Raw genomic sequence first — 18931 nt, forward strand, 5'->3', positions numbered from 1 at the left:
CACGTAGTTTTGAAGTAATGGCAAACTTCCAAGTAGCGTTTTCGAATCTCAATTCATTTCTACTTAGAAGTGGCACTGCGCTGCGTAAGAGGTATCTTGGAACGACGTCAAGTCTTTAAGGTGCGTAAGGCATCGCCCTCAAACATAGCAAACAAATCCATCATTGGTCGTAAAGGTCGTCAAGCATCGTTATACCAGCAATTACGCATATAAAGTGCGTATTGTAAAACAGGAAGCCCAAGAAGAAAGTAAAAGTTGCAGTTCGTGATCTAGAATTCGCTTCGTCCAATGTCCAACGCGTACCACATTCGCCCAATTCTCAAGACTGATGATGCAAGTCACGTCGAGCTTATGAACTCTCCAAGTAATGTTCATGCCGAATTGCGTTCTCGACTGCACCGTACATCAGTAGACGTCACCGGCCCATGGCACCATAGCATCTGGTCCAGCATGTGGATCGGGGATGTCATGACAATTCGGGATGTAGATGCCATAATCTGCCGCTTTGTCCATGACACGACGTATAAGATACGTCACGATGTCCTCTTCCATGCGAGCAATGTCTGCGCAGTCGATCAGGAACTTATTCTCGTCGTAACGCATAATGAAAGCTCCAAAAGGTAGAGTGTCCATGAGCGGAATCATACGACGAACTTGTTCAAGCTCCTCTGGAGAGTTGACATCAGGAGACGTCGTGGCTTGCTTGATTAGAATCGCGTAGTACTCAAGAAGCTTCTCGTTGACGCCAGGTCGGTAGGTGAGAACTTCGAACGGCCACCAATTGGCGAGACGAGGCAGAGGGTAGTTCACCTGAGTTTCGCCGTACGTGAGATCCAGAAGATGACGTTGCTGGGCAGGATTGAAGAGGGCTTCGCTGCAAGAAACAATCACGAGCTCATTGAGCAGCTGCTGGTTGAGTTTCAAGCCGAACTGACCCGAGTGCTTCGATTCCTGACAGACCTAATTAATGTTAACAAGGAAGGCAAACTTTGTAAAGCTCTTGTGTACATACCTGACGCACCAGAAGACCGACCATGTCACGGACGGTATTGAAGATATTGTCGCGCTCAGCCAAAGTTATATGGTCTGACTGGTGCCATGGAAATTTCTGCAATACTGAGATTAGGGCTTCATAAGGTCGCTGTGGCGCGTTCTTGCCGAATTGTCCCTGTAATATTGTAAGCCACTCTCTCAATGGTGAAATCTGGCCGTGCTTACCTTGCCGGGCTTTTGAGCATGCATAACGATCTGACGCAGCTCTTCAGTGTTCATGAAGCCTTCGAACGCAGACTCATGCTCGCTCGGATCCCGAACATGTGCATATTGACCAATCCATCCGCAGCACTTGGCTTTTGGAAACAATAGCGCCATCAGCTCTTCCTGTCCAACAACCTCAATCGACGTGACGCGATTACCGCACATGCGGGCTTTCCCGGTACGTCTGGAGTATCGTTCCAATGACTTGGCAACATTTTGTGCTTCCTCGTCACTTTGGAGCTCTACCAATACCTCACCGGTCTTGCCTGTGGATCGATCAAACATGATGTGGATACCGTAATAGCTTGAAGACGATGGGTAGGTGGCGATTTTAGCGTCACGCCCAAGCATAGCGACAATCTCGTTCTTGGTGACATCATATGGAGTCTGTTTAGACGTTAATTTATGAGATCAGGTGAAGTGTTCGTGATCACTTACATTGAGGATCTTGAGGACACCCGCGGTGGAGCCTGGACGGTCAAGTGAAACATCCCTAAACGGAAAGTAGTTGTCCAAGAGATCAGTTGGATCTGGGATGCCATTCTTCGTTAGATCTTCATACGCACTAGCTCGAGCATAAGGAGGGACGTCTGAAGATGCAGAATTGAATCGTCCATGAGCCGGGTTGATGTGGACTTGATTGGCTGCTGCCACGTGGGGAGAAGGCGGGACATCACCCGGGAATTGGGGAACGGCATCGTTTCTCTGGTAACTGATCGCCGAAGGTACCTGGTTAGCGTAGTGTTCGCCGTACTGGTATTCTGTGCCATACGAAAATGCCCCATATGGAGGAGGCGGCGACTGCCGCAGCTCAGATTCCGCAAGATCCATAATTCTGGATATTACGTTCCCAGAGACCTTGGAGAAGGTTAGGACAAGAAGGAGGAGAAGAAGGAGAGGAGGAGAAGAGGGACGAGGGAGATTGTCAAGGGTGAGGTGGAGCACGTGCGAATACTTTGGTCAAGCAAATACGTGCGTTTGCTGACAGACTGTAAACAAGTGAACAGGTCGAAGCGAGGTGGGCCCACCACCTTGCTTTGGTTGCCGTGTCCGCCTCTTGTGCTGTCTGTCAGTTCTTGACTTTCACAGAAGCAGAAGAGATGTGAAAGCTACGATAATGTTTTTGACAGAGTAGCAGTCTGTGACGGCCTTATGATACAGGCAATTGGCTCTTAGTCAAACAACATAAAATGGAAGTTCAAAATTTATTTGCGCAGGGGCAGTAGAGCATATCACAAAATCGGAGACTCTACTTACAGTCCCGTATAAAGCACAACGGTAGCAACCTGTCATTTAATTGTTCGCTATATCGCCTTGTTTAGTTCTGCTTCTCGCAACCACGCTTGCCTTGAATCGTCCAAGCTTACTTGAGACCTAGCAATAAATTGCCATGGTCATGAAATGACATGGCATTGCATGTAGTGATGTGGCTATATCGTAATGCCAAGATTTCCGAAGCCATTCAAGGGATTGCCCGATCAGTCGAACTATTTCGTGTGAGCCATCGGCAAACAGTGTACTTTCGAAACTTACTGGTGTAAGGAAAGACTCTGCAACAAATCTTGCTCGGGCGTTCAACTACGAAGGAGTGTTATGGCTGGCTGCATATAGACAGGGGGGATCGCAGCTTACGAAAAGTTTCATCTCCGATATCTCTTTGTCTACCTCTTCCATGAACTGAATTATGAAGTCGACAAGCTTGTGCTTCAACATGTCTTCCGTATGGAAATTCGTGACCAAGAAGGAAATATCATACCCCTAAATGGGCGTTAGGACTCACGTAGCGTTGATGGTTTGCATTCATTGCGTACTTTGACCGGCTTCCTCCGTAATATAAAGAAATGTTCAGCTCTCTGAGTCAAGAACCGCGTAAATTTGTGTACGAGAATATGTTCGATTTCATCGGCCTGTTTTATCTTGATGCTGATGCGGACACTGTTCACGCTAGGTTCGATGAAGACCTTCTCATTTTCATTTCGTGATACTGTCAATGGATTCAGGAGGAGTTCCGGAGAGCTAGCAGCTTCAATTTCAGGGACATTATGCCGTTCAGAGGTTTGCGATGCGAAGTTGGAGAGTGACAAGGCGGCCGTCAATGATGATCGGACGCACTGCAGGTACGGGCGGAGGCTTTGAGACTAAGCAAAGCATAAGCGTGTGTCTGAACTGTGTAGCTTCATTCTTACCATATCGTGGATGTGATTGATCAATATAGCGCCCTGAGAATCATGTCAAACCTACGGTTATGCGGTCAATACGGTCCAGGTAGGTATGCGCACGCAACGAGCTTCGTCGTTGTTTGGCGGGGCAAGCTAAATCCGTCGACTGAGCCTTGGCAGAGACCCGCCACCAAGGATTATAGATACACTACTGTCGGCGGACTCTGGCATCAATCACTTCGCAGACTCACTCTGACAAGCATTTTCGACGTCTCGCTTCTCTTCAAGCATTATGGATCCCGTACCAGGTAAGCCTCGGCGGTATTCACGGCTAGCAAAAGCCAGTAATGACCACACAACTGACGTAATGAACTATATAGTGGTGGTTAAACATGCTGGAAAGAAATACGATGTCGAGCTCGATCCCAGCTCTACGGGCGAGACATTCAAGTACCAACTATACTCTCTTACTGGTGTTGAGCCGGAGAGACAAAAGATACTCATCAAAGGTGGCCAGCTAAAAGATGATACCGATCTTTCGAAGCTTGCGGTGAAGCCTGGCCATCAGTTCATGATGATGGGCACTCCCGCGGAGGGTGCAGCGGCGATACAGCGACCTAAAGAGCCCATAAAATTTGTGGAGGATATGACGGAAGCTGAGATGGCGCAATCGGACGGCGCTATACCTGCAGGCCTCCAAAATTTGGGCAACACATGCTATATGAATTCGACGCTCCAGACTCTAAGGTCTATTCCGGAGCTACAAGACGAACTCTTGAAGTATACCCCAAGGTAGGGAGCTGGTTCCATTTCTGCGTACACACAGGCATGTGCTAAACAGCTACAGCCCTGCAGCCAGTGGCTCCGCAGACCTCAGCCAATTTGGCCTTGGAGGACTCGGTGCATCGTCCGACCTCACTGGATCTCTTCGCGATCTTTTCAAGCAGATGTCTGAGACTCAGGAGGGATTCCCACCCTTAATGTTCCTCAACGCTCTGAGAACTGCCTTTCCTCAGTTTGCGCAACGGTCGAAAGATGGGCATGGGTACGCCCAACAGGACGCGGAAGAAGCTTGGTCGCAAATCGTGTCACAATTGCGACAGAAGCTAAAAGTGAAAGAGTCCACGTCTGCCGGTTCCAGCTCACAGGAGACGCAAGATCTGTCTTTCATCGACAAGTACATGGCTGGAAGTTTCGATTCGGTTCTGCAGTGTGACGAAGAGGCAGCCAAGGAAGGCGGCGAAGAGCCTGTCAAGTCTAAAGACACATTTTTCAAGCTCAACTGCCACATAACCCTGGAGACTAATCATCTTAGAGACGGCCTGGCGGCAGGTCTGAAAGAGCAGATCGAGAAGAAGTCCTCGGTTCTTGATAGAGATGCAATATATACAAAGACATCTTTGATATCCCGCCTGCCGAAGTATCTACCGGTGCACTTTGTCAGATTCGATTGGAGACGGGACACCGCCAAGAAGGCTAAAATCATGCGTAAGGTAACGTTCCCTCACGAGTTGGATGTGCTTGAGTTTTGCACTGAAGATTTGCGAAAACTTCTTGTACCCATCAGAGATAAGATCCGAGAGATCCGCAAAGAAGAAGAAGACGTCGAAAGAGCAAAGAAACGGCAGAAGCGGATACGCGCGCAGGAAGAGAATGGGGAGCCTATGCAGGTCAAGGAGAAGAAGGAGAAGAAGGACGACAGGAAGAAGACAGGCGATGCAAGTGGCGAAGATACTGAGATGGCCGATGCTGTCTACAAAACGGATGCTGAAGTCGAGCGAGAGAAAATCGAATCTATTCTCGCGGCAAAGAAAGAGCTGTTGTCACTCGTTGACCCCAAGATGTCTGCCGATGAAGGATCCAACCAGACAGGTCTGTATGAATTACGAGGCGTAATTACCCACCAAGGTGCCAGCGCTGACAGCGGCCACTACACATCGTTCGTGAAGAAGAGCGGACCTAAGGATCCAAAGACTGGCAAGCGGAAGGAGGAAGATGGCAAATGGTGGTGGTTCAACGACGAGAAGGTATCGGAGGTCGACTCTGAAAGAATCGAGACCTTATCTGGCGGCGGCAAGTACCCAACCAGAGTCTCTGGGCAAGCTCTAACACCACATAGGTCAAAGTCACTCTGCTCTGATACTGCTCTATCGTGCCGTGCCTCTCCCAACCACAGAAAAGGAGGAAGCTTTCTTGAACGAGAAAGCATGATGGACCTTGGGTGTACTTGGAATAGGCTGAGGTGCCTATCTCATCGTCCACAGTGGATCGTGTGAGCTATGATTGCGGCACAAGAACTAGATATTGCATAGCGTGGTATGGTCATAGATCTCTAGCACATCGAGTTCTTACGCCTTCAACTTTGTAATATTAGTGAGCGAAAGACGTTTATAGCCCTCTCATCCGCTCAAGTAAGCGATCTAGTGGACCAGTGAGAAAGGATCATATGATCCCTAGATTGATTTAGACGTAGGTGAACGACCGGACGTTGCATCTCAATCAAGTACGACGCGCCCAAATATGATACGCGTGACATTGTTCACCAATTTCTCGCGCTCGCGTTTCGCCGCGTCAGGCTTACTTGCTGCTTTCCCTCTTTCATCTCATTTCTTCCGTTCCTCATGTGAGTTTTCTCACTTGTCTTTCCTTGTTTTTACTCAACACTCATTTTCTCGCGTCTTTTCTGTACCAATAAGTATTCACGGTGTAATTGTATTGTGTCACGATGTTCTATAGTCACGAAGGTACAGTTTCTGACGTGCACGCATTTTCATGGCCTTGCTGACTCGGTGTAGTTCTTACTTCGCGCAAGTATGGAGTTGCAACGATCTGGTAGGATACTTCGCTTAAGAGAAACATCTGTAATTGACATAGATATAGGCTGGTAGCTACTCTCGGGTCCAAGTCAGCTTTGAAGAAGGTCAATCGAAAGGCCATTTCCAAGGTCGACGTTGCGAAAGCTTGTGATACGATTAAGGAACCTGAAGCTCCGATGGCCTTGCGTCTTCAAAGCAGTCTTTTGTATGTGCTGTCAATTGTTTGGAGGGGGCAAGCTGACGAACATAGGTACGGAGTTGTGCAGGTGTATTCGCAACAGTGCCAATACGTTTTGCTTGACGCGCAGAATGCGTATAACAGCATTCGGCAGTTCCTCAAGGCCAATCAGAATGTCGAAATAGATGCTACTACTGTCAGAGCAAGGTAAATGAGAACTGGCACACTGTCCTTTCATGCACTAACGGGAGCAGACCCGACCAGCTCGAACTCGCCGATGACCCAGCTTTCATGCCTGGACTCGCACAGCTGCCACTAGACTTTGACTTCATGGACTTGGACATGGGTATCGGCATGAGGTCACAGAGTCTGAGTTTGATGTCTCCAGGTCCCTCGATGCGAAGCAGGCAGGGAAGTGGTCCTACTGTTGCAGGTCTCATCATCCCTGAAGGTTCAAGTCAGATGGGCCGCGCTGGCTTCCAGGTGCGAGGTGACGATGGTGCGAGTGCCAAACAGAACGATCCCAGCAGTATCATCAGGCGCGATACCATGGCCGGTTTCGATTCGGAAGCTGATTTTAGCTTCGATGCGGAGGGCAACATGATTGACATTGAACCGGTCATGCCTAGCACACCGACTCCTAATGCGCGAAGGAACCTAGCAGCTGAACACCGCTCAGACGCGGCCGTCCGCCAGGGCTACAGTGACGCAGGTCAGGTACGTAATCCGCATGTTGCCATGTTGATGCATTTCTAATGATCAATAGCCACAAGACTTTATGGGATCAGAACTCCCACCACTCGTTGAGGACATGATCCTGCCTGACGCCGAACCGTTTCCTCCCCGTGCTCAGCAAGCAACTCATGAGCCAGCATCACAAGGCTTCGTGGTAGACCAAGAAGAATCCTCAGCTGCATCGGCACCTCTGCGAAAACGCCGAACGCGCAAACCCATAGCAGCGGACCGTGAGCTCGAAGTACGCAACACCGAACTGTCACGCTGGAACTCAGACTACAACGAGATCATGATTCTGGCCACGACGGCGAAGATGCCCCAGAAAGCTATCGCTCAAGCAAAGAAGAATGCAGAATGGCTTGTCCTAGGACGAGGCATAGGCGGTGTCGGTAGCGGCGTTGGCTCTCACATGGTGGAAAGTCCTTTCAACATGTACTGCGGTGACTCGCTCTGGGAAATGATCACCGGGACCAAGAGACGCGAGGACAAGTTGCGCAAACGGCTTCGTGATCCGGATGTCGTTGACGTGGAAGACACTGACTCCTCGGAAGGTCGCCGTGTCAGGGCTCGGAGTGAGGAGGGTGAGCTTCGTCGCGGCGTCGAAGCGCAATTGGGGGACCAGAACGAACTCCCACCCCTTGGTGACGATACCATTGAACTGCCTCGAGATGAGCGGGAGGTACTTGACGACCGTCGGATGTCATCTGCCATGCCCTGGAACATCACCGCATCCATCCGTGGCTCATCAGTCGCGCGCGGCATAGATCTCGGGTTTCCAGCCTCCGCAGGTTTATCCATTGGCGGCGTCTCCGGATCAAACAATAGACAACGCCTGGTCAGCGCTTCTCCTTTGCAAGGCCGGGGATCTGGTGCGTTAGGCCCGCTGTCACAGTACCTCGAGGCAGGTGACGACAACGCAATGCCCTTTGAATCCGAGCCCTACGACTCTGCCTCTGGGGGTGTCCAGAATCTTGAACCAATCGCCGCCGACGCCGCCGACGCACCGTACGTAACAGAAAGCCAGCAACTCCGCGATGCGCTCGACCGGGAAGGCCAAAACTTCCTTGAGTTCATCGAGCAAGGCATCAGAGAGAAAGCAGCAGGCAACGCTGAAGAAGATATGGTTCATGATGATGACCATGAAGACGAGATCACGTTTGAAAAGCTTCTCCCTACGCACGCGAATAATCGACTCGTGGCTGCAAATGCCTTCCTGCATGTCTTGTCGCTGGCCACGAAGAACCTTATCTACGTCCGTCAGAGCGAGGCTTACGGAGACATCGGACTTGGCCTCGTCGAGCCTATCGTCTGAGCTCCTGTGCTGTTTCGGTCTGGGTCTTAATCTTTGACATTCCCATTTCACAGCCCTTCCAGTCCTCTTCCTTGTACTTGTCTTATTCAAATAGCGGATTCCACAATTCAAGAATCCCCAAATGTAGATTAAGTATATACGAACACGTAAGACGGCTGGAAAACAAGTCACATCGTCCAGAATCCAACCAAATATCACAAGTCCTCTTCGTATTGACTCTTTCACACCCGCCACTCTTCCAGCACAAATAAGCGAACGATACACACATACACATATATACAACCACAACCCAAACAAATCACAAGCTATACAATCCCAACAGCACCCCTTAATCTTGATTCCATAATCCCCTTCCCACCCCAAACGCAAACCCCAAATCCACATCTCTCCCTTAAAACCCGCACTCAATACCCACATGCGCAACCTTCATTCCCATATACGCATCAATTTCCCACAAGATAACCCCATGTAGTCATGCAATCTAATCGGCCCGGCCACCTAGCGAGCTTCCCTGCAGGAACAGCTGGTACGAGCGCTGATTGATCAGAGACCAGGATAGTTCGACTCGCTAAATCAGGTATCTAGTGGACGCCGCTTATCGGTCGTGGAGTGTAATCCACCCAGGCAGGTCTGAGGTGGGACCTGATAAACCCCTGAAAACCAAATCCCTGAAAACCCTCTGTTAAACCCCTGATGAGCCCCTGAAATACTTAGCACACAGACAACCAAAGGACAGTGTATGCATATATATACATGTACCACGAACCCACGAAGTCAGTCCGTGGAATATTATGGCGCCAACTAAACACAGAACAAATATCAATATAAAACTAGTACCAGCAGAACAAGCCCTACCCTACCGCATACTGTACCGAAAAAAACAAGAAAACAAAGAAAAAGAAACCATCTACACCCACACAAACCACCAAAAACCAATACCATGGCTTCGATCGATAGGATATATATAACCCCTCGCCCGGCACAGTAGTTGTGCTAGGTAGGTACGTAGGTACCTCAGATAGAGATATAAATATCCATTCATTCATCTTCCTATCTCCAATTTATCTATCTATCCATATATCTACCCGTTCGCCCGTCTCCACCTAAAATCCCCTACTATCCTATCAAACCCAGTGGCGCTCGAGTCGGATACTAATTTCCGGACCTTTTCCTAATACCCACTTGATTACTTCATAACTAGATATTAGATAGATAGATAATGACTAAGTAGCTGTCTAGAGATTATGTTAATAGTATATATGTATATTCATAATTACTTAATACGTTATATTAAAGTATATAATATCTACCTACTCCTCTTCCTTTAATAGAGATCGAACTAAAGCCCCCTACACTTAACTCAATTAAATTAGTAGAATAAACCTTCCCCCCCTCCCAAACCCAAATTCAAACATACAATCAAACAGTACACACATATATATACTTTAAAGACAATCGACAATCCACAATACAAATACGAGAAACTCTCAAACACCGTAAGACCAACGATTCAAGCAAACTAAAAAAAGATAAAAAAGGACTAAGAAGACCTAGATGGACGATGATTAGTCCAAGATTTCGGGAGGGTTTAGTTGTAAAATCTGGCTCTACTTATCTACTTATCTATTTATCTACTTATCTCTCTCTCCCTTATTTATCTATCTCTATATATATATATATATATACGTACCTATATCTCCCCTTAACCTTCATCCACTCACCTTCCTCTCCACAGGACATCCCATGTCAGGGGTACGAGAGAAAGAGAGTGTGTAGGAAGGAAGCAAGGGTGGGGGGAAATGTATAAGCGCGGAACGTGGGCGTGGGGGTAGGGGTGGCCGCGCGGGTACTCACTCAACTCCACAAGAGGAGCTTTATATAGCCATATCTATCTACTCTATCTAATCTGTCCATGCTATCTGTCTATATATACATAGATATATAAGAGTAAGTGTACGTACGCTACATACCTACCTTCCATCTTCCATCTTCCATCTTCCATCTTCCATCTTCCATCTTCCATCTTCCATCTTCCATCTTCCGTCTTCCACCTTACACATACATATACGTACGACCAACGACTTTTACCTAAATTCTTTTTGGGGATAGTCAATCAATTACCTCCGATTGCATCGCTCAATCTCGACATCTTTGCACATGCCCTCTCATTAGGATTGTTGTGTGTATATGCATGTTTCTGTCTGGTACGTACGTGTATTATCCCGAGGATACTATAAAATGTGTATGTAGTAGTAGGTTTGAGATCGTAATTAATTAACTGTCGTACCAGTCTCCCATTGACCGCCTCTGGTATGCATATATATGTCGTATATATATAGAACGTATATATATATATATATATATCTATATATACTCGCAGCAACACTTTGCTCGTGTGCGCACCTGCTCGCTCGCCCGCTCGCCCGCTCACCCGCCAGCCCCTCCCTTCCTCACTCACGACGACTGCCCAACCAACCAATCAATCAATCTATCAAGACGCATTCATCATCCTCAGGTGCGTGTGCATACAGAACAGCGCAGCACCAATCTAGTCCAGAGCAAACCGAACCAGACAAACCCAAGCGCAAAAACAGCCCATCGCAAACACACGCGCGTGCGCGCGCCACGCCTCCAAATGCATGCCCATGCCCATGATCGTCTCGTCGTTTCTGCGAAAAAACACACAACATATCGTCGCCATATCGTCGCCGCAGCATGTTAGAGGAGGGCAGACAGACAGACATGGGAGAAAGAGACTGACAGAAAGAGGTAACAAAAACACACACAGAAACAACCCCCTTCCGCCCAATCATCCCCTGAGCAGTGAGTGCATCAGAGAAGTCGCAGATCCGCATCGCATGTTGTAAACACCCGAAGCAAATGAAAGAGAAATGTGTGCAAGATATTATGCGCAGAAGATCATCAGAACAACAAGATATCAGATCAGATCAGATCAGATCGGGTGAAGAAAGAGTTGGATAAGGCGGCATTACAGCAGCTGCAACAAGAAAATGGTTCTGGTATCAAGAGAAGAAAAAGATCAGACAACAGGGACGGCGCCAAAAAGAAAACTCCTTGAACTCCCGCCGCGGCCGTCCATGGAGCCGTTGATGCACCGAATAAGCGAATGCGCATGTCGAACCGGAAGAAGATGTATCCCATAACACCTTCGCCTCCGAAGGCGTCCAAAATTGGTGCGGTATGCTATATGCACATCACCGTCCACGGTTCGATTGCATCCAGTTTCGCGCAAAATCGAGCCATTCAGACACAACCACAGAACACCCCCCATAAAGATCAGGACTAAAGACTCATCGTCAACCATTCCCACTCGGCTGGCCCCGCGACGGCATTGCCTCCAGCAGTCAAGCCTTGCCCCATGGCACCCATGGGTAAACTATCGTGATGCATGCCTGGTAGAGGCAAGCCGTGGCTCATCGGGCGGTTGGGATAGTTCTGAGGCTGCACTGACTTGCCGCTGGTGTCGTCTGCATCGCCCATCTCAAGCTCCTGTGTGTTGCCTTTGCTTTGCCCGCGAGCTCGCTTTGGTGCAACGGGCACGCCACGAACGCTTGAAGAAGCAGATGGAGCACTCGCAGCGACGGCAGGCTGTGCTCTCGGTGGACCGGGAGCAATTGGGACGACGCTGCTCTTACTCAGACCAGCATTAGTAGAGCTCGAAGCAGTGTTGGCAGATTGCGTATTAGCACCGCCTGCGGATTGTGGCGACTCCGACTCTGCAGTCTTGCCGGACGTCGGGGTAGTGACAGGTGTATGCACAATCGAGTTTTTCCGTGAAGATTTCTTGGACGACCGTGTGGAAGAGCCTGTCACCGGTGCAGTGGTACCACTACCACGGTTGCGCTTCTTAATAACGTCCGTCTTCAGCGACAGTGGACGAACGACGCCGTGCAGCTTCAAGAATAGACCACAGGCGTTGCACAACGGATGGCCTTCCGGGTTGCGCCTCCAGAGTGGCGTGGTTTGTGTAAAGCAATTTGTACACGTCGTGGGTGCGCCATTATCGCCGCCCTTTGTGCCCCCTGGGCTGACAGGCCGTGAAGGCGCTGCAGAATTGAAACCCGATTCCGGCGGCGAATTGGGCGATGATTGAGAGACATGCTGAAGTCCTTGATGTTGTACCAAGCCAGCAGCGTTGGGCGTGGAGGCAGTGCGGGGTATCTTGCCTCGTCTCTGGTCACCTCCACGATTTCGAATGTCACTAACAGACGCTGCAGACCCATGCGTACGTCCCAGACTACCACTACCGTTCCAATCCTGTGGCGAAGAAACCATTTCAGCGCCACCAATGGTAACAGTCTTTCGTGGTGGTCCGGCAGGGTATCGTGCTGGAGTGGGATTGAATTGGTTGGAAAGGTCAGTTCCCCATTGGAAGTTGCTCCCCGAGTCGAAATTGTTCTCGTCGTCCATCGACGAGAACTGATTATGCGAAGGCATAGTCCGATCAGGAAATGCTCCGCCTTCGTCGTCCTCGCCGTCAGAATCTCCACCAAACGTGAACATGTTATCCCGTGACATGGACATGCCTTGAGCACGGCCTGGAAATCCATGCAGCACTTGCGAGGGATTGACATGGCCTGGTTGTTGCTGTGCAAATGATGTCGCTTGAAACTGCGGAAGACTGGCGGCAGTCACTGCACCGAAGAGCGAATCACTATTAGGATTGAACATATACGATTGCTGCACCGAGGTGGACAGTCCTGACGGGCGCTGCAAGCCGTAAGTCTGTCTCGAATGCGTGTTTCTGACGTCTACACCATCACGGTTGAAGAACATTTGCTCTCCCTCGGGAACAGGCTGCGGCGTCGATACAGTAGATGGATACGCAGATCCAGGAGGTGAGTAGAAATCGGTCGAGGTGAGTGAAGAGGGCACGGAATTGGGTGGGTATACGGATGAGTAGGGGCCTTGTGGCATCATCGGCGAACCGACAGGCGAAAATGGGAAATTCTGTTGAAGAGGCCCGGCAGAGTTGAGTATAGGGTCGTGGTTGTCGATGCTGAAGGCTGTGGTGTCGAGGTGGAATGGCACATGAGGATGCTGAGATTGAGGGTAGAAGGCTGAGCCAGGGAAGTTGTGGTCGAGACTGTAGTGATGTAGAGCAGAGTCCATGTCTTGGTCAGCTGGCATCGAAGTATTGTTGACAGGAGGAACCTGAGGGGATCGCTCAGCCGGTCGCTTCCGATTCTGACAATAATTAGACACGTTGAACAACATGATGACAATTCATACTCACACGTCGCTCATCAATACTCGTCTTTCGCACATGTCGCTGGACGTAGCCAAATTCTCTGCCTCGACTGGCAATTGGCGGAACCGACGGTGCCGAAGCTCGTAAGACATGTAGATTGGGATCGTTGGTCTGACTAGGTTTGCGGATAGGAATGGATGGAGCGACAGCGTGAGAGGCGGTGATGTAATCAGAAGAAGAGTCCGGCGAGATGCCTGCAGGCGAGCCGACATTCTCGGATTCGATAAAGTCGTCGAGGTTCATGGCATCGGAGGGCGGTCCATGTGTCTGTGCGCCCTGGTCAATGGAGCTCCGTAACTGGGCAATCCCACTGGGAGTAGCTTTGGCGGCTCTGGATGATTGCAATAATAGTCTGTGAGCGAGATGTTAGTACAGGCGAGGAGCAGTCGCAAGATACGATCATGTAGAGAAGTGTGCGCAAGTCAAGTGTATGGTCGCAAGTGCATTCACATACGCTTTTCGCTCAGCGGCCTCACGTCGCAGGTTCATGGACATCATCCGCCATGACAGGTTCTCCATGCGCTCTCGATTCGGCAGATTAGACTTTGTCCGGCTGTACAGTCTCCACATCTGAGCGCCCAAAGGGTCCTTCTTTTGCATTTCCTCTGGCGAGTCGACCTCAGCGCCATCGTCTTCCCATGACGGAAAGATGGCAGCGTCGAGCACGCCCTGGCGAGCGGCCGACTCGAGTGGTGACAGCTCCAGTTTGGAGTCCCAGGTCGAAGTCGAGGTGAGCGAGTGTAAGGCGGAGGAGGCAGCGGAAGAATGGTCAAAGGTGTTATTGTTAATGCTGTTGTTGTTGGTGGTGGTGAAGCGGAGCTTTCGCGGGGAGGAGGATGATGTCGGAGAGGTCAGATGGTCGTCCAGTGGCATGGAGTATTCGTCAAGGTCGTCTGAGAGTCCCCCACGCACCCCATATTGCGCCCCAGACATAGCCGGCAGCAGCTGGTGTTGCGCAGAAAGCGGGCGTCAGCAACACAAGCGGGCGAGGAAGAATGGCGCAGCAGGCCTGGGGCTGGCGGTTGAGGCGAGAAGTGAGGGCTTTTGCCTTTGCTTATTCGTTTGTTCTTCCTGCAGGCTCCTAGGTGGAGGAAAAAGGGAGGGAGGGAGGGAGGCGTGGTGGCTTGAGGCGACGATGCCGCTGGAGGAGCTGGTCGATGCAAGTCGCAGCAATTGAGAGGCAGCAGCAACGGCAGCAACAGTGACGGACCAAAGAGCTGGTGCAGGACCTGGTCTTGGTCTATTACTGTTACTGTTGTAGTAGACGGGGGTGGTGTGGTGAGTCTGGAGTGAATTTGGTGAGGGTAGCCGTGGGCGGAAGGCCGCTGAGGCCGCCTTAGCCTCAAGCCTTTAGTGGAAGGATGAGGTGGGATGGATGGAGAGTGTGTGGGGCCGTCAAGAGGAGGTAATAGTAGCAAAGTAGGTGATGGAAAGTAGGAGTAAAATAGAAAGGAATGAATGTACTGTGTACCGTGTACCGTGCACTATACTATGTAGCAAGCCAGCTGTAGTAGCGAATGGGCGGTGGTTTGACAGTCTTGAATGCAGTACTGTGTAAGTAATAGCAGAGGGACAAATCGCCCGTGGTTGGGGTGTCCTGAGTCCCGTGTGTGCCGGCAGAAAAAAAGATGCAGAAAGATGGGGCAAGGGGGGGGGGGGGGGGGGGGGATCAAGGGGGGGATTGGGGATGAAGGATGAGGATGAGGGTGTTGTGTGTGTGTGGTAGGTCGCGCGCTTGTCGGGGGGTGTCGGAGCGGCAACTGGTGGTGGTGGTAGTGGTGGTGGCAGTAATAGTGGGAGGGCGGCGGGGGCTCTCTCTCTCCTCTCTCACTGGCAGTCTGGCACCGGCAGGAGGCTGTAGCTAGATCCACCGGTCCAGCAGCCAGTGTCAGCAGCAAGTCGTCAACCTATCCGTCTTGGCCTGTGTGTTTTTAGCGACAATAATTATATTCTGCAAAGCCAGACCAAATTACAGCAAACGGCCATGGAGTTGTTGATGATTATGTTTCTGGGAGGAGAGGAGGGGGCCCATGCTATATCATAGATATATATCCATGTACATTTCGAGCGAGACGGCGAGATGGCGAGACGACGCAACACTTCTGCTTCTTGCTCGGCCGCGTGCTCCAGTCTTTTTTTCTTCCGGCCAAAGTGAAGTGGGCTACGAGCCATGTGGTGGTGGCGGGACTCCCTAAATATCAATAACTGTAACTGTCTTCGTATACATCAGATCCCGGCTATGCGAGTCTGTCTCATAAGAGATGTATTACTGTGATTTTTATCTTCAGCTAGGCCTTGACACCTTGTGAGAGTCCGGCCTAACTGGTGATTGTAGCTAAATTACCTATCCTGTCAGCCGCCATCGTGTATACCCAGACTTATCATGTCCGGGTAGCACGTGTCAAAGCTCTGTCTGGTAAGCAACACACGCAGGACGACATTTCGTGTATATGGATGGCATTGTTTTCAACCGTACAAGCACCTCGCGATGAACACTGCACCGGCAGAGATGTACATACACACGAAGTAATAGTTACAGTAGCTAAATATTCACAAACTCACTATTACTGCCGCACTGCGCAACTAAGGCACGCCAGCCTGCAGCAATCCTGGCAAGAATAACACTGCAGATGACAATGCACGGTCGCCAGCATGTGCAAAGGTGGCGCTGGCCAGTGACGGGCTGACCATGGGAGAATAAAAAGGAGTGTGGGTGGTGACGGTGGTGACCTGTTCGTTCCGGTGCGTGGGTGGGGTGTGCTGCTTCACACACTTACACATACACATACATACAGTACATCTGTATATGGGAGTGTGTATGTGTGTGGGAGAACGAGTCAGGCTTCCAGCCAATCGTTCAACAGATGCTGCTCTTTGTCCTGGACTCCAGTCGCTGCTCATCATCTGGCTGCCAGTATATTCTGCTTATTATTACATCCCAGCCGCGCTGCTCGCCAATCCCTCTCTTCACACCTTGACCTCCCGTCTCGAGCTCGCTGTCGCGTACCGTACGGATACACTCCTGCATCTGTCTTGTCCCGGCCCCGCCCCGCCCTTGAAGGCGACTTTTCGGGGGGCCTCGATTGTGGAGCTTCTCCTCTCCAGATTCTGTTACTTCGCGCGCGATGCCTTTGGTCCTCTCTTCCGCATTCCCAGTCTTCTACTGCAAGGGAATGTTCTTTGAAGTGGAACCCAGTTCTACTGCCCCATTAACAGGACTCCTCGAGGACGCGAGTCATCCAACGTTTCATCCAAAGTGAAAAGAAAATTTTGGAAAAAAAAAAGAATTGCGACTCCGCGTTTATGACCAGCATTACGGATCGGCAGTAGGATTGAAGTCTGGAGTGAGTCGTTGTAACGTCGATCGGTGGTGACAAAAGTAAGGGTGCATCATCGCTGCCATCTCCGTGATTGAAGGAGTCTCGTTTGCCCGTGTGCAGCTACCAACAACCACCTGCCAGATTCCATTCCGTCATCATGCCTTTTGAATGAACGGGTGGGAGGAATGCTTATTAAATCCACATGTGTCTGTGGATCCATCTGCTAATTACACGCGATGCTCACTTTTGTCATCAACGCCTTCCGTAGCTAATTCCCTATTAGACAAGACTCTGTACCTAGCGTTCGCCAGTATAATGTTCTTGGGCGCATGTGCGATGTGCATATGCGACACACAAAGACTCCACGTGACTGCATGCATACTTCGGTTCTCGGTCTTCGTGCCGACCTTTTTTTTGATGTGCGACCGGTTGGTTGTCGACCAAGCTCGGATCAGCGAATCCGTTGGCTGTCGTAAGAATGTCACCACAGGCGAATACCGCGGCAGTACTGTGTATGTATTTTGTCTTTGACTTGCCACACGGTCGTTGTGTTGTTGTTGCCAGACTCGTCAAGGGCGCCAGAGACAATTCCCTTGAACGCGCATGAGGGACAACAACGTCATGCGAGATCGCATGCGGAAATGCCACCTGCACCCGGATCCTTGCTGTCAACTAACAAGCTTCTCGTCATGCAGACCATATCCCGGGTAGTGCTGCCACCCACCTTGCTGCCCAGCGAGCTTTGATCATTCCTAAATATTCCGAACAGACCCTCTTTAGTATCGTAACCTTTGCGAACAGAGCTCGTCGAAAATTCGGCGCATACGCAATACATAGAATAGCATGAATCGTATAGCCAAATTATCAGCCAGTTCAATGAATGCGTTTGATATGCTGGCTCCGCGCAAGCGACTCACACTGTGTGAGTGAATATGAGACGGCACTAACGTTGGTCCGCGAGTTTTATCGGATGGAATAGACCGGCGGCGGCAGCTACGCCTGCCCTAGTACAGAATCTCGAGAACCATGCCAATTGAGATTTCTCTAGACCTTACGAGAGTCCTATAGCGCACGTTGTGAGTCGCGTCTGAAGATTTGATCGTAGCAGTTGTGCGCTGATAGAGAAGAACCTATTCCGTAGGCTGTAGTGGTAGCACTTGTTGAGGAATTTGAATTCATGCCGTAGTGTTGTATAGCTCTTATGGCTATTATCGGACAAGTGTGGTCATCTAGAGGCTTCAAGACCCTGCACGCACAGGCCCTGCGGGTTTGGTCGGCTTATGGGTCTACTGGTCTCGTGACCCTTGGAGCCCTACGATGGTCGTGAGGTAGAAAGGTCACCGTCGAATTTCCCGTAATAGTTTTGAGCATGTGCTTGTGAGCATCTGCGTTTAAACCAAATGGCACCAAAAAGCATCCCATGCGCCAGATCAATGTTCCCAGCTCTCAATGCATGATGGTATGCACATGTGTGGTCAAGGAAACACTTGAATACGCAAGAAGTCTCGCAAACATACCCGTCGATTTGCACCAGTTGTTGACGCTGTATCCATATCGACGTCGAAATCACATGCTTATGGATTAAAGACTGAGTCTGGACTCTGGGCCGGGCTGCCCTAGCCTCCTTCGCTAATAACACTTCAGATGATTGTTATTACCGGAGAGTATCCTGTTCAATGATGCGACCGAGTTGGCCGTACGGCATATTCAGAGCGCGATGACCTGATCATTGCAACAACAAAGGCACATAATAAGTCTTTGGGTGTGCTCCTTGAGACGACGAGTCCAGCGATGGGTAACTTGGTGGTGGTCGTGATCGTGGGCTTCGCACTACCTCATGCTTGCAGTTTTAGAGGGAGGGGTGTGGGGGTCCGGTCGTCCT

At 50.1% G+C, this 18931-nt stretch overlaps 7 protein-coding genes across 7 annotated transcripts; 4 read left to right on the forward strand and 3 right to left on the reverse strand.

Annotated features, from left to right (window-relative positions):
* Positions 1 to 405: 405 nt before the first annotated feature.
* EJ05DRAFT_495318 (uncharacterized protein) lies at positions 406 to 2088 on the reverse strand (the record flags this gene model as incomplete). The annotated part of the gene is made up of 4 exons (XM_033746244.1): positions 406 to 960; positions 1013 to 1168; positions 1219 to 1644; positions 1696 to 2088. 4 exons carry the CDS (start codon positions 2086 to 2088, stop codon positions 406 to 408), a joined length of 1530 nt encoding a protein of 509 aa, XP_033604886.1.
* Positions 2089 to 2359: 271 nt separating this feature from the next.
* On the reverse strand, positions 2360 to 3724 carry EJ05DRAFT_515792 (ARPC4-domain-containing protein). Its single transcript, XM_033748634.1, has 4 exons — positions 3444 to 3724; positions 3069 to 3395; positions 2890 to 3015; positions 2360 to 2835 (listed from the first exon to the last, which is right to left on the reverse strand). The coding sequence occupies exons 1-4, from the start codon at positions 3444 to 3446 to the stop codon at positions 2632 to 2634; spliced, it is 660 nt and encodes a 219-aa protein (XP_033604887.1). The 5' UTR covers positions 3447 to 3724; the 3' UTR covers positions 2360 to 2631.
* On the forward strand, positions 3619 to 5692 carry EJ05DRAFT_506167 (cysteine proteinase; the record flags this gene model as incomplete). Its single annotated transcript, XM_033747791.1, has 3 exons — positions 3619 to 3724; positions 3797 to 4208; positions 4264 to 5692. The coding sequence occupies exons 1-3, from the start codon at positions 3709 to 3711 to the stop codon at positions 5690 to 5692; spliced, it is 1857 nt and encodes a 618-aa protein (XP_033604888.1). The 5' UTR covers positions 3619 to 3708.
* A 192-nt stretch (positions 5693 to 5884) lies between these two features.
* EJ05DRAFT_1798 (uncharacterized protein) lies at positions 5885 to 8498 on the forward strand. The gene is made up of 5 exons (XM_033739583.1): positions 5885 to 6160; positions 6212 to 6248; positions 6297 to 6617; positions 6665 to 7127; positions 7177 to 8498. The coding sequence occupies exons 1-5, from the start codon at positions 6142 to 6144 to the stop codon at positions 8455 to 8457; spliced, it is 2121 nt and encodes a 706-aa protein (XP_033604889.1). The 5' UTR covers positions 5885 to 6141; the 3' UTR covers positions 8458 to 8498.
* Positions 8499 to 9941: 1443 nt separating this feature from the next.
* On the forward strand, positions 9942 to 10346 carry EJ05DRAFT_1952 (uncharacterized protein). The gene has a single exon (XM_033739699.1). It carries the CDS (start codon positions 10019 to 10021, stop codon positions 10262 to 10264), a length of 246 nt encoding a protein of 81 aa, XP_033604890.1. The 5' UTR covers positions 9942 to 10018; the 3' UTR covers positions 10265 to 10346.
* Positions 10347 to 11760: 1414 nt separating this feature from the next.
* Positions 11761 to 14662, reverse strand: EJ05DRAFT_490960 (uncharacterized protein; the record flags this gene model as incomplete). Its single annotated transcript, XM_033745934.1, has 4 exons — positions 11761 to 13665; positions 13715 to 14060; positions 14184 to 14428; positions 14642 to 14662. The coding sequence occupies 4 exons, from the start codon at positions 14660 to 14662 to the stop codon at positions 11761 to 11763; spliced, it is 2517 nt and encodes an 838-aa protein (XP_033604891.1).
* Positions 14663 to 17023: 2361 nt separating this feature from the next.
* Positions 17024 to 17624, forward strand: EJ05DRAFT_2013 (uncharacterized protein). The gene has a single exon (XM_033739750.1). The coding sequence runs from the start codon at positions 17218 to 17220 to the stop codon at positions 17578 to 17580; it is 363 nt and encodes a 120-aa protein (XP_033604892.1). The 5' UTR covers positions 17024 to 17217; the 3' UTR covers positions 17581 to 17624.
* The last annotated feature ends 1307 nt before the right edge of the window (positions 17625 to 18931 follow it).

Source organism: Pseudovirgaria hyperparasitica (genome assembly GCF_010093815.1).
Source record: "Pseudovirgaria hyperparasitica strain CBS 121739 unplaced genomic scaffold EJ05scaffold_1, whole genome shotgun sequence".
In the NCBI taxonomy this organism is placed as follows: domain Eukaryota; kingdom Fungi; phylum Ascomycota; class Dothideomycetes; order Acrospermales; family Acrospermaceae; genus Pseudovirgaria; species Pseudovirgaria hyperparasitica.

Coding starts and splice junctions, on each gene's coding strand:
- EJ05DRAFT_1952 (XM_033739699.1), top strand. CDS start 10,019: ATGATTAGTCCAAGATTTCGGGAGGGTTTAGTTGTAAAATCTGGCTCT.
- EJ05DRAFT_2013 (XM_033739750.1), top strand. CDS start 17,218: ATGAACGGGTGGGAGGAATGCTTATTAAATCCACATGTGTCTGTGGAT.
- EJ05DRAFT_515792 (XM_033748634.1), bottom strand. Junction 3,016..3,068: donor TACGGAGGAAGCCGGTCAAA/GTACGCAATGAA, acceptor ACGCCCATTTAG/GGGTATGATATTTCCTTCTT. Junction 2,836..2,889: donor TATCGGAGATGAAACTTTTC/GTAAGCTGCGAT, acceptor ACTCCTTCGTAG/TTGAACGCCCGAGCAAGATT.
- EJ05DRAFT_1798 (XM_033739583.1), top strand. Junction 6,249..6,296: donor TATGGAGTTGCAACGATCTG/GTAGGATACTTC, acceptor ACATAGATATAG/GCTGGTAGCTACTCTCGGGT. Junction 6,618..6,664: donor GCTACTACTGTCAGAGCAAG/GTAAATGAGAAC, acceptor TAACGGGAGCAG/ACCCGACCAGCTCGAACTCG.